At 40.4% G+C, this 14,321-nt stretch overlaps 1 protein-coding gene across 4 annotated transcripts in view; it reads left to right on the top strand.

Moving 5' to 3' along the window:
* rxrgb (retinoid X receptor, gamma b) overlaps positions 1 to 14,321 on the top strand; it is a 34,434-nt gene that overhangs the window by 13,367 nt on the left and 6,746 nt on the right. For all 4 annotated transcript variants that reach the window (XM_039811994.1, XM_039811991.1, XM_039811993.1 and 1 more), the window contains exons 2-3: positions 9,004 to 9,230; positions 13,080 to 13,224. In XM_039811994.1, the coding sequence (XP_039667928.1) occupies positions 9,004 to 9,230; positions 13,080 to 13,224 (372 nt within the window). The remainder of the gene's footprint in view (positions 1 to 9,003; positions 9,231 to 13,079; positions 13,225 to 14,321) is intronic.

Genomic DNA, 14,321 nt, shown 5'->3' with positions numbered 1-14,321 from the left:
AGACACATAACAGACATAGGTATTAAACAGATCGATGCACACGCTGAGGATCTGTCTTTATGGGGGCTAATCTGATAGAAATTGTTTTGTTGTTCAGAAATCGATCTGCTGCTTGGTCATCAGACCCCCCCCACACACACACACACACACACACACACACACACACACACACACACACACACAATATACACTCCCAGTGCTGGTCTGTTTCTCCAGACAGGAGATATTATTAGCTAGTGGGCCATGGGTTTATTGAATTACCACAGTGAAGTGCTCCATCCAGCCACTACCCAGTAATTAACAGTAAGGGATTTAGAGGGTTTGCGGTCTGTGATGTTTCTTTCAACCTGTTGATCGGCACATCAGTGTGATACATTTGTGGCTTAGGCTGTTCTCGGTCACAAATGTGAGAATAAATTGTGTTTGACCTACATAAATGATCACCTAAAGCATGCAGCAGCTGTTTGATGGTGATGATGATGTGGCATTGGTGCTCTGTGTATACAGGGAATCTGAAATAGTTTACACTGTTTCTGATTACTTGTTTACATTGTGATATAAGAAATAATGATTTAAGCATTTTCCTGTGTATATCCAGTGTATACAATGGAAAAATATTAATGCGAAGAGGGAGAAATGCAGTTTACTGATCAAAGTTCATTGTGGGACTGCATTTTTTTCACTATCGATTCAATTTGTAGTAGTGAAAATATGTGAATGAATTTATATATAGATATATATATATATATCTATATATATATATATATCTTATTCTGTGGGAGACCAGATATATATTTTAAATCCAGATATAAATACAGTTCCTACACTATTGTCACCAAGACAAATCCTTGTATATATAGTTGTTATAATGATTTCACAACAGGAATGAACAATAAAATGAATGTAGCAAAATAGCCTATTTTAATACTATCTTACTAAATTGTTTATTCAAATAACTTCTATAACATTATACTCCAAATTTCTACAAAACATCTAGTAAACAAATCAGCCCACAGTTCAGTCCAGAATCATTAACTGGTCATACTATAATTAATTAGGACAAACATATCAAAGGTGAGCCTGAAAGAAAATATGCTGAAAAAAATGTATATTTACATTTATTGCTGTTGAAGCTAAGTTATGATGATTAGTGGACATCATCCATCCTTTATTCAGATCAAACTTTGATGGTCTACTGCTGTTTTAATGGCATTATGTTAGTCATTTTGTTGTGCGTTCCCTCGCTGCAGTCATTTCTGAGAATGATCAGTGTAACTGCTGCAGATAGGAACTTTTTTGACCTTGGTTCAGGAGTTTGGCAACAGGCGACCTCCTTTGATGTGCACCGCCGGTGGTCAAAGGTGCCCTTCACTGCTCTGTCTGTTTGTTTTGCTCTCAAATAGATGCTTGTGTTGCTGCAGCACTGTATAGGTTCAAACAGAGACTGACAGGAAGCACTGGAACTAAATCTGTGTCTTATGATATTGCAGGCTGTTTATGAAAAACCTCCCAGTGCTTGCTAATGTACCGTCCTCTGCTGTGCAACGTGTGATAGGCATGTACCTTCCAGAGGCTTCTTTGTGTAGAGGTGATTTACATAGAATAGAGATGGAACAGCCGGTTGAGTAGGGTCATTCAAGGATAGGCCCCATTGAGCCGCTCTGGGACGATTTATGCTTCCTCCGCTAAACATGTTGGCCTCCTTCCACACAAACACAAATACACACTCCTTTCACAAAGCATGCACAACTCGCTGGCCATTCCCTTTTAGGCATTCCACCAGCTGACTGTCCATGTGCTTCTGTGCTCTCCTGTGTACTGCAGCAACAAAGACTCTCAAGTCTGGACAGAATGCAGCCATCTTTGGTTTTGTCTCAAACATGCAGGTTATGTTTAAAGGGATACGCCACCGTTTGTTAAAATAGGGTTTATCACGGTCTTCCCTAACTGTACATAGGTGGGCCAACGCATTTTTTGTGCATGCATTGTTTTGGTCGGGTAAAACACCGGCAGCGCCACCGCTAGTTAGCTTAGCGTAGTGAATGGAATCCTATGTTGCCGGTTAGCATGTTGTGAGTAAAAGTGAGCCAACAAAAGACAAAAAAAACAACCTAATTACTTGCACTGAGACAAAAAAATGCATTGGCCCACCTATCTACAGGGGAGACCGTGATAAGCCCTATTTCAACAAAAGGTGGCGTAGTCCTTTAAGACGTTTGCAATGTCATATTGTAGGAAACTAGCACTTCACCATGACAGAGACTGAGTAAGTTTCAAATAGGAACTGCAACTCATGACTATTATTTTATTATTGATCGGTTGTTTTTTAATTGGTTTATCTAGAAAATATCTGAAACTTTGCTGGTCAAAAGTTATCTGAGCTTAAGATGACCCAACATTGCAAAATCCAGAGATTTTCAATTAACAATGCTATAAAACATCAAGCTGCAAATCCACACATTTGAAAAGCTGGAACCAAAGAACAATTGAAATGTTGTCAATAAATGTTCAACTAATCGATTAATTGGCTAATCACCTCAGTTTTAGTTTTGATGTTATTAGTCTGCTAGCAGCAATTGCTATTCTGAAGGGGTGGGGGGCTGTAATATTAAGCCTGGAACCCCTAACTAGACTGTCTTTAAGAGGATCTGTTTCAAAGCTATAGTGAAGATACTAGTATCATATCAAACAGGACTGCTTAAGGCATCCATTGGTATTAGAGTGTCAGGAAGGGCGAAAGGCTATTTAGGCTATTTTGGCGAGGGAAAAATTGGCACGGCCATTTTCAAAGCAGTCCCTTTATCTCTCACTTCTAGATATCTGAATGAAAATGGGTTCTATATCCACAAGTCTCCTTTCCAGACATGCCCACTTAATGCTACTCCAATGCAGTTTTTCTCATGCAGTATAAATGTCTTATTTTCGCCTATTCTAAAATGGTGAATTTGAATATTTCTGCATGCTGGGGTCCTTAAACAGTCTAAGGATTGCAAAAATTGGGTATGACTGGAAAGCTGAGACTGTTGTGGATATAATGAGCCCAATGTTATTCATGTAGGATGATGTTAGACCCCAAAGTAGCTATTTCATTGTAGTGAATCCATTTTTTGAGACTTGACCTCACTCTATAAAATGACTTGTTGTGACCTCGAGGATAATGACAGCCTCATGAAACTTTACAACCACAAACTAGAGACCCAGGGCATTCAGAACATGTAAGGCTTTTCTATGCAAATTGACAATAAGTAGTTTTTGAGCAGTTCCAGAAAAGTAGTCCAAAAGTATCCAATTGCCCAAAAAAGAAAACCTTGTGAGATCGATGTTGCAAAAACAATCACTTTTAGAAGACAAAAATCGAGAGTGCACAATTGCCCCAGTTTTCGGAGTTGAGAAGCTCCATGAAGTGAAGCGACAGCCAGCAGGCGCCTGCCCTGGCCGCTATCTCACATGCTCAGAGACCCCGCCGTAAGCTGGAGATCTCTCAGACCGGTCTCGTAAATAACAGGCTTTTATTTCACCATTTTGGAGTTAAACTCCACAAGCGGGCTTGACTACCCCGCTGCCCGACGGTCACACACACAGACACACGTCCACAGCGCAGCAGGCAGAGGCGGGGGAGAGAGAGATACCCGTTTCTCTTCGGGAGACTTGTTTAAATTATGACAAATATGCTATATATATATATATATATATATATATATATATATATATATGTATATGTTTTCTGATTTTAATGCTATAGATAGAACGTTGCCGTGGTTGCATCATTCCCTTACCCCTCCTATAGTCCCTATGGCCACTTGGCCAGTGCGAATGCAAATGGAAAAAACGGTTTTGGGGGAGAGTAGTTAGTAGATCTGCTTAGAAGTGGACTTTTCCTTTAACTACGTTCCTGTAACTACTTGGTCAGAAAGCGGCTTATGAGACACAAATGGGGTCCAAGTAAAAAAAAAAATGAAACGAACGAAAACAGTAAACGTAATTACCCTTTATTCACAGCATGGATTTTTCTACGGTGTTCCTCAAGGTCTTGGTCCCTTAATGTGACATTTTGGAGGGATTTTTACCATTTTCATAAATTATTGAGATTTGAAATGGTCTAGAATCGTCACTGTTCTCGGCCAGAGCAAATTCTGTCCTTCTGATCATCTCGAAAATCCCTCACCTGGACATTTTGTGTGAGTGCATTATTGATCAGAAACAGTGAATTTGAGTTCTGGTTGGGGCTACTGTCTTGCTTGAATTTCCTGATTTCAAGCTTATGAGAAAGTGGAAAAGTGTAGACACAATTTCGCACAAAAGGAAAGAATATGAACATCTGTACACTGCTGCTAGTTGTGAGTTTAGTTTTAAACGGTGCCTGTCTACCCCACCAGTCTGTGTTCTTACTGTTTCAGATCTCAACCTTTATCTTGCCATCTTTTCATTTGGCCTAGGCAGAATACTTGTTGGTCCTCGAGATCACATTGGCAAATTGTTGGCTGGAGTGATGATACCCCCGTTACTATGTCTTCTACTCAGCACTTCTAGAATAGAATAGATCTTTTACGAACCCCGAAGGGAATTTGTCATGCACATAAAGAGAGGGGTCAGTGCACAAAATCAGACACAGTACATGCTGTACGGTCCTCATCCATTACATAAGCTCGTTATTTAGATGAATCTCTTCTCCAAAAAGCTGGGACTACACTCCCGCCATTGTAGAATTTAAAACTAGATAGTGCTTACGGGCAGTAGCATACCGTTTAAAGGGTTTGGTGTATTTCACTACAATATATCTTGTGTGTCCAGTCAGCTCTGTGGGACAGAGGGAGGCCCAAATACACATTTGCCTGCCAGGGTTCACTCATGGAGGGTTGGAGAAAGTGGGAGAATATAAGAGAGGGGGTGGAGGCTATAGTCTCTGCACTAAACAGGAAGTTGCACAACATCTGTTCCTTGGCATACAGAGAGGGAGTGAATGGCCAGCTGTGTGTTTTACAGTTTGTCCTCATGTTAAAAAAAAAATCCAGGCAGACAATGTGACATTCCTCTCTGTTTCCCTATTCCTTGAAATTTGAAAGCAACTATCTTGCATTACTCAAACTTTCCATTTCCTTAAAATAGAGTCATGTCCAGTGGGGAAGAAACTAATGGGAGAGGGGGCTAAATCACTGCCAGAGGTTAAGTATCAGAGCAACATTTCAAAACAATTGCAAAGTATTTAGCAAACAGTTCTGTTTAACTTTCAAAACGCCTGCAAACTGAAATCACAGGCAGAGATAGTCCAAACATTATTTGTGCACACAAGCAATTATTTCTCAGAAGTAGACACCAAGAAACACATCTTTGTAAACTTAGGAGATGCTCCTGTGACAGCCACTGCCTGTGGGCCAGTAGATCTCTTGAGATTTTCCATGAAGTTAATCTCACAGCGTCAAGTGAGATCCTTATTTTTGTATTACATATAAAAAACTGTTTCAAAGTGGTTACAGAAACAGGAAAGACCACATGATAGGATATGTGACATTCAAATAAAGAACCAAGAAAGGCATAAGAGGTCAAAGCAATTTTCACCCTAATATGTACTCTTCCTGGTATGTCTAGGCGTTACACATGTTATTATCATAGGAAAATAGTTTTGTTCACCCCCAAAAAATCCTGCAGTAGCAACTCATTTCTCTTTACCAGTTAAAACTTAGAAACCGTGAAATGTGGAAAAGTAAATTTAAATTAGATGCCAAAACTAATGAAACTAGTTATTGTCGATAATGCTCAGCACATGATGGCTGCATCACCAGGGGTAAGATTTGTCTTAAAGATCCCATATTATGCAAATTTTCAGCTTATCATTTTTATTTTGGGTCTCACTAGAACTTGTTTATATGATTTAATGTTCAAAAACACATACAGTCTCATACTGTTTGTCTGAATAAACCTGTATTCACCCTCCTTCTGAAACACCCAATTTTTGTCTCTTTAAGCCCCCCTCCCGAAAAGTCCAGTCTGCTCTGATTGGTCAGCATTTCCGGGTCTTCTGCAAATGTGCTCTCGGAATCTCCACACTGTCTTTACAGCCAAGGAATGACTGTAATGGCACGGTAGCGGCACTTTCTACCAAGATATATATATCTTGCATTACTCAATATATATATAGTTGTGACATCACAACCATACGGAAGTCCTGACAGTTTGTTTAAAGGCACAGTTTCTGGCAATGTGCATTTCTCTGTGGATTATTAAGCCTTTTGATATTTTATGGTATTTATATAGCACCAAATCTCACTTTTACAATATGGCACCTTTAAATAGAGTCTCCTACAACATATACTGACAAGTGTAATGATACAGATAAAGATGTGATAACAAATAAATAGAGCTGAGGTTGAAAAAAGTGGACCTTTGATTTAAGATTAGATAAGCCTTTATTGATCCCCAGAGGAGAGATGATTACACAAAACAAGCCTGTATAAGTCTTCAGACAGCATTGGTTGTAAAGAAACATCACTGAGTTTCCATGCAGAGATGGATCCTCTCATTCAGGTTAAATCTTTAGGCTCGAGGAATTACAAATAGGGAACTGAAATGCTGCAATTGAACACATGTGAGGTTCAATGATCAGAGCAGCTTGGAGCCAGAGAAATTATCAATACAATCTTGTCTTGTTATTTACACTTTTAATCTGTTTGCTCATTAGTGAGACAAAACAAGCTCCCTCTTGTTGGGCCATGAGTGGCAACAGTGAATCTGTGCTAATATAAAATGGATTTTCAAGTGGCAAGGGGACTGCATTATCGTTGAAAAGTTTATATTTCCTGAAAATATATATATAATAAAAAATCAGCTTTGCAAAGGTATATTTTTGTAATGCTTATCAATGATGGATTGTCTGTTTTAATGGATTTCTGATCTCTGAGCACCCTGTTGAGCTTTATGGTAGAAAAAGAAAAAATATAACCTTTTTGCATCTTTTAAGTAACCGTGTGTGTGTGTGTGTGTGTGTGTGTGTGTGTGTGTGTGTGTGTGTGTGTGTGTGTGTGTGTGTGTGTGTGTGTGTGTGTGAAAGTGGGGGATGGTGCACTGACACACAAGCACAAGCTGTTGAATTTTTCTGAGCATTAGATCAGTCCAAATGTGCATAATGGTGGCATGTATTTCTTCATCAGTATCATTTTGCAAAGAAAACCCCAGTTTTATTAATTTCTTTGAGTCATAGCAGTGAGACGGACTGCTTATTGCATCTGTCTGTCACTGAACAAGCAGTGACAGACAGCCTGTGGCAGTATACAACGAGTACAGTACATGTTGGTCCTTACATGTGCATTCTGTATGTGTATGTTGGTATTTGTAGTATGTGTTGATGATGAATGATTGTCCTCACAACTACAGCACATGCATGAATTTACACACCACGCCCTGTTACACAGTTGACTGACAGCTTTTCTAAGTAGGTCATCTATGTAAATGCCAGCCTGTCAGTTTACATCATTGGATGCAAAGCAAAGTCAGCACCCTCTGACCAAAATCAGCAGAGCTTCATCACTCTGTGTAGCCATATTTACACAACACTGACTGCAAAAATACACGCTAATGCACGGTTAGTCGACAATATATTCTCGGATTCTCAGGCTTGTTTAAAGGTGCAGTAAGCAATGCTGCGCGAAGATTGTTAATAGTTAAATTCAACTGCCATACAAATACAACCCCCGCCCCTTCAGAATCTCTGCCCCCGCCCAGATTCATGGACGGGCATTGCCATAGCAATCACTTCTGTTGGTGTCTCTGCTGACTAAACGAAATATGGCAGACTAAACGAAATATGGCAGAGTCGATGTTAGCCCATGTTAAGTTGTGGATTAGAAACTGTCGCTACTGCTGTAAACAACAGTAAACAATAGCTAACGGACAAGGTTAAACTGACCTATTGAAAACAGCAAACAGTGAAACAGCAAACCTAATATTATTACTCATTTGTCCATAACGACGAGAGGTTTCTGCCGTGTTGAAACCATGGTTGAAACACCTCATCGATGTTAACAAGGCTCTTCCTCCTTTCCCGTTCATACAACTTCTTTAATTTGTATTAAAGTCCTTTTACAGTCCTTTTGCTGTTTCGCTACCAACTCTTCCTGTTGATGACTCCTGGCCGGTGCTGCCTCCCCCCGCCCCCATCACTTTTTTGCACGCGCCACCTGGTGCTGATTGGGTGGAATAGTGTTGTTTGGCCCGTGCTCACCTTTCTGTTTTTTTTCCATTTACACAATACAGGGCTGTGTAGGAACACCAGATTTTTTTTCAGCGCACACAAAATAGAGAGCTAGCTGACCGTGAGGAGATATTTGCTGAATTAGAAAAAAGGTGTATTAGATCAACATCGCTTACTATATCTTTTAATCTATTTATATGCCGCTTATTTTAAAGTGTGATATGTTGTGGGTTCTTAAAGCTGCTATAGTCCATATTTTTATATGGACTATAGCAGCTGGATTAAATTCAATCAAAACTATGTGCACTGTGAGAGTTTCCCCCTTGTACTGACGAACCCACAGAAATTATTCAACCATGCAGTACTACTGAGCGTTTTTGTGTTTTTCAGCTCATTTTGTTTTTTACCGCCATAGATTCTCACTGCTGTCATAAGTGTTGTTTCCAGCCACTGCAGGCAGCTGTTTTCAGCTAAAAAGCTCTGATAAACCCACTGTGCACTACCTGCTCAGCACCAAATGGCAGTCTTTATAAGGTGCTTATATGTTTACGGCTTGCTTAAATCACTTATGAGCAGCTTTACGCAATATGATTTATTTTGGATGTATTTTTAAAACTTTGGCTTGTTTGCATTATTTTGTTTGACATGATACACAAAGTTCTGCGTTCAGTAGGTCATTGATGAGGCCAACGTTAGAAGGATTTGTTATAATGGATGCATTCGATTGTGTATGTGTACCTAATTAACTGGTAACTTAGTTGATATATTTCTATTCTGTGTCTCCTCATTCTTGGTAACACATTCTCCTTCTCCTCCAGACTCGGGGCCAATGACCCACACCCACTCTCCTCCCATGGGTGGCATGGTCGGCCACCCGTCAGTCATCAGCACCTCCAGGCCCTTACTGTCCCCCATGTCCGGCTTGGGCTCGCCAATGAACGGCCTGGCCTCACCCTACCCCGTCATTACATCTTCTCTGGGCTCGCCCTCTATATCGTTGCCGTCCACGCCCAACATGAACTTTGGACCACTCTGCAGTCCACAGGTGAGAAAATGTGTGGGTGCTCTAATGGTCAACAGATAGATATGTACATTGTCTTGAAAGGAACTTGAAGAAAATATACCTTTGTACTTAAAATTAATAGAAGGTTTATATTCAAATTATGTGCGAATTTGAGTTGTGATAAAAAGTTGTAATTCACCCTTGGTTGGTTTATCTGTTATCCTTTGCCATGCCTTTCAAAGAAAAAAAACACTTTTTCTGGGATTTGGGGTGTTACTTTGTGTCTCTGGTGCTTCCACATGCATACAAACTTGGAAAAGAATCCATCCATGCCGTTTTGAGTGAGATACAGGTTTCTGAATGTGTCCTGCCTTCAGTCTCCAGGTGAGCTGTTCAAAATCTGCACAGCTTTCTACGTCAGTAGCCGAGACGAGGTAGCTAACCGCTAGCTAGCGCTACCTCGTTCTCAATGGCAAAACACTGCTACAACACACACAAGTTCACCATAATCTACAAAAGAACTACTTACATGTCCCTGTTCTGCAGGTATTCCACGCAAAGTTGGAAGTGCGCCCTCATTTAGAAGAAGTCTCCCGGCTAATCCAGCCTTGTAACTGACCGAAGTTAGAGAAACAGCCTTTCTTTTACTGTCTATGGAAACAGCTAGCTAGCTAGCTAGCTGATTATGATCCTTACCTAGCTACTTCGCATGTGCGAGTGCCAACAAAGATGATACAGAGGTAAGATGTCTCACTCTGTAGCTAAAACAGAGACCTGAACACACAGGGTGAAAAGATGGTCTGCAGCAATGTGCAGTACAACAAAAATATGGTGTTTATTGAAAATTAAACCATGTAAACCTATTCTGGTACAACCTCAAAATGCAATTATGAACCTGAAAATGAGCATAATATGAGCACTTTAAACAATATTCAGAAAGACATTACGAAACATTAAACAAGGTGCTTTGAAACAGAGTTAATGTGTTTAAATTAGTCCTCAATACTAACTTTCTATTTATTCCCCCTAAGCTCTCAGCTTTAGTGGTTCATATTCTTTCAAATTTCTACCTTCGGCAAGCTCGGCCCGCTTTAAACTATCATGTTCTTTGGTCGATCATGTGCCTCTCTGTCAGGAATCTCCGACAACAGTCGGGAGGTTGAAGGTTGGGCATATCCAATGTGTTTGGCTGGCAAAGCTTGGCTTTCCACTCTCTCCCCTACCCTTCTACTGACCTTTAAACTTCTCGCCCTAAAGGTCATTCCTGAGTTCTGTGTTACTGCTGTCATGCGGGGGGACTTAAGGCGCAGTCTGTCTATTAGCCCGTTAATGGATTACTGAAAAAAAAAAAAAAGAGAAAAAAAGCAGCCCCCATTTTCTTTTGATTTGTTCTCTCTTTCTCACCATTTCTCCTTTTCATATTTTTTTTACCACACTCTCTCTTCCCTTGTCACTTTAGGATACCGGAGTTGTTCATGATCCTGACACAGCTCCTTTCGCTGTGAGGTTGCATCTTTTAGATTGCATAAATAATAGACAGAAACTCCCATAAGACTGCCCTTTTTTTCACTGTCTTGCACAAAGGACTACAAGAGAGAGATCTAATGGAGCTGCTTTCTTTAAGTGGTCTCTTGAATGAACTACAAACCACACAAGGCTCAGTGCTTTGATGATCACCCGTACATATAGAAACACATAGAGTGCTTCAGAGGCTGGATCGAGGCCAGTGCTGCAGGGCACAGCAGACAATGATATAAATTGGTTCAATCACAGTATGGATCTGTGCCTTAAGGGGCAGCCAGGGTTGATGATATTGTACGGACTAACCATCTTTTCACTGCTCGCCAACAACCAGTGACCAAGACTCAATCGGGTCATTGTGTCATGCAACATCTCATACTATACTATTTCCTTGGGTGAACTGAAGTTCATGAGCTGTGCTGGGCTGACAGAAGCATGAGCAAATTCAATATTGTTGTTTTTGTTTTCTACTATTATCTCGTTATTATCACTTTAAAAGGCCTGATCAGTATTTTCTTATCATATAAATTACAGCTTTATTTACATAGATAAATGAATAGTTTGACTCATAGTGAAGAATAAAGTATTTTTCAACTCATAATATGACATAATATGATTTTTATGCTGCATTTCGATGTAAACAAACCTGTAACAGCAGCAAGCGTAAACATTTGAAACTCAGATTTGATATTTAGTTATGTCATATCGTTTCATTATGCATAGGAATACCTGTCAATCAATCTGAGAGTGATAGCTGCTTCCATTCATGTGCTTTGAGTTTCACATAGGGTGGGGGGGGAGGAGCTGCATTTCCATGACCGATTTAATTACTGATTAATCATTTGGTCCAAAAAATGACAGAAAAAAAGTTGAAAAAATGCTCATTACAATTTCCCAAAGCCCACATTGACATGCCTGTTATGTCTGACCAACAATCTAAAACCCAATGACATTTAGTTAAAAATAAATAACAGTGGAGGCGCTTGTCTCTTGTAAACATTACATATGTGATGTAGTGTGGTCCTCAAAGCATGTGTTGTATAAAGAATGTATGATGCATCAATAATCCATATTCAGTGCTTGTAGCACTTTTCTAAAGAAGTATGTTGTCTGTCTAAAGCGACATGTCTGAACAACTGTTTGAATGCACCACAAGTATTTTCAATCCATACATGTGTAAAATGATTTATTTGTGAATATTCTGCGCTGAAGAGGAATAGCTGCTCATTATTTATTGACTCACATTAGCAAGTACGCAGGGGGCTCAATGCTCATTTAAGTGTGACTACCACTCATTTAAGTGTGACTGTCGGCCTTTGAAGCATCTACAGCAGGAGTTGTTTGCGGTGCAGAGAACTAGTGAGCTCCAGGAAAACTCAAAGAAAATAACATAAAAAAAGATGTCTTGTATACTCTCCTCTGCTGTCAGGGTCACAGGCCTGAGTTAAGTCTGCCATTGGAGGATATTCAGAAGAGAGTGCACATTGTAAATAAGTGATAGGAAGAGCCTGAGGTGACTGTGGGAACGATGTCCTATATGCTTCGCAGCATCAAATATATAGGGCAGCAGGGCATGTATAGGTCAGTCTTGTTGTTTCCACTCAAGATTGCAGATGTTTACAACAACAACTAAACCAAAACCAAAAATGCACAGCACAAAAATGGAATCCGGTCAGGCGGTCATCAGCGGGAGACGGTCAAAGGGTGAAAGGATGATAAGATCGAAAAAAAAAGGAAACAGGACTGGTTCCGCGGTCCCGAACAGGTTTCCCTCATTTAAGAGGTTTCAGCGGTGACATATGAGATGTGTTAATGTCTCAGAGTCCCTTTAATTCAGGTTTGAATTGTTGTGGTGCCATTATAAGAAGCTTGTGATCAATGAAAACAAGTGGTGAAACTAATTGTGTGTGGATCACAAGTGCAATGTCTTTAACAACTTTAACTTATTCTCAGAAATTGGAAGACCCTACACACTAGCGCCCTCTGCTGTTTGTGTCTGAGAAGTGCTTTTTCTGCACACGTGACTCCTCTCGTACGCCTCTCCCTGTCAACAAACACTAAAAAACCTGTATGACAAGCCTCTGACAGAAGCCTCTGCACCACCCACTTACCCAGCATGTGATCGCAACCTGCACTTTCACAATAAAGGGTGTGGGTGGAGAAAAGAAAAAAATATAATGGGTGAGCGGAAGACAAAATGTGAAAATAGAGGAAGGGGGAGAGTGTCATGAGACGGCCTCTGCACTTTTCACTCTTACTTCCCCTCCGCTTCCTCCTCGGCTCTGTGTCGTTCAGTTCTGGCCACCTCAGCTTCAACTCTTTGTCTCTGTTGTCTCTGTTCTCTGTTCTGTCTTCCTGTCATCGTGTCAGATGAACTCTATGAACAGTGTAAGCAGCTCGGAGGACATCAAGCCTCCGCCGGGCCTACAGAACCTGGGAAACATCAACTACCAGTGTACGAGCCCCGGGGGAATGTCAAAGCACATCTGCTCCATTTGCGGGGACCGCTCCTCAGGTAATGTTAGAGGGTGAGGAGGGGGGAGAGGGAAGGGCAAACAAACTACACTCCCACTCATCACAAACATTGCCACCCAGATAACTGAAGGAAAGATAAGAAAGAAAGATTGATTTCAAAGTTACTTTTTAGGCATTTTGTCAGTTTGATCAGTGTAATGTTGATTTGCTCTTTGACAACCCTGACTGTAAAACTCGTAAAGTTATTGCACCTGAAACAAGTAAGCACCGTGGAGAAATACCCCAGCTGTTAAAAGTAAAGAGAATGCAGGAAAGCTGAGCGCAAACGGAGAATAAGCAATCCTCAGATGTATTACAACATCTTTAAAGAGAGGCTCCATATTCACAATTGTGAAATAAATGAGGCTAGACAAACCATTTTCTCTAACATTAACAGGAATATTGTGCCTTGTTTACCACTGTTATGAAGCAAACTAATCCCCTAACATGGTTAGCCACTGACTTCCTATCTCTAAATGAGTGTAAAGAGTTTGCAACTTTTTCTAGTAAAGAAAAAATCGGAAAAATATCAGAGTCGCTATAAATTCCTCCATGTCAAACAGTAAGAACCAGACGGCAGCTGCAACCGCATAAAAACAATTGGGCGAGATTGTTAACATTTAAAACTCTGGAGGATTTAGTGAAGCATCTTAATTTATCCACCTGCTGTCATGACACACTGCCGATCAGCTCTTTCAAAAATGTTTTCACTCACTCCTCTCAGGCATTTTTCCAAAATCACTGACAACTGCAGTTGTTAAGCCACTTCTAAAGAAAGGCAACCTGGACAGGTTGAAAGATTTCAATCTGGCTTCAGACCTCATCACAGCACTGCTAAATGATATTCATCTGAATACGGATTCAGGTAAAACATCAGTTTGGTGCTGCTTTATCTCAGCGAGCCATTGCTACTGTGTGGGTGTGATTATCTGGTACAGTCCTCAGTTGGTTCAGATCAAATCTCAAAAGCAGGGGCTATGTTGTTGTGGTTGGTGATCATAAATGCCTTGCCTAGCATTTGGGCTGTTGCTAAGATCTCTTAATTGTTTTTGTGTATTTACAAAGGGTGTGTCATTCTGAAGTGAAAGGCTACATGCT

This window comes from Perca fluviatilis, chromosome 9, assembly GCF_010015445.1.
Source record: "Perca fluviatilis chromosome 9, GENO_Pfluv_1.0, whole genome shotgun sequence".
NCBI classification, from domain to species: Eukaryota; Metazoa; Chordata; class Actinopteri; order Perciformes; family Percidae; genus Perca; species Perca fluviatilis.
The sequence above is the reverse complement of the archived record's forward strand: the minus strand, read 5'-3'. Positions and strand labels throughout refer to the sequence as shown.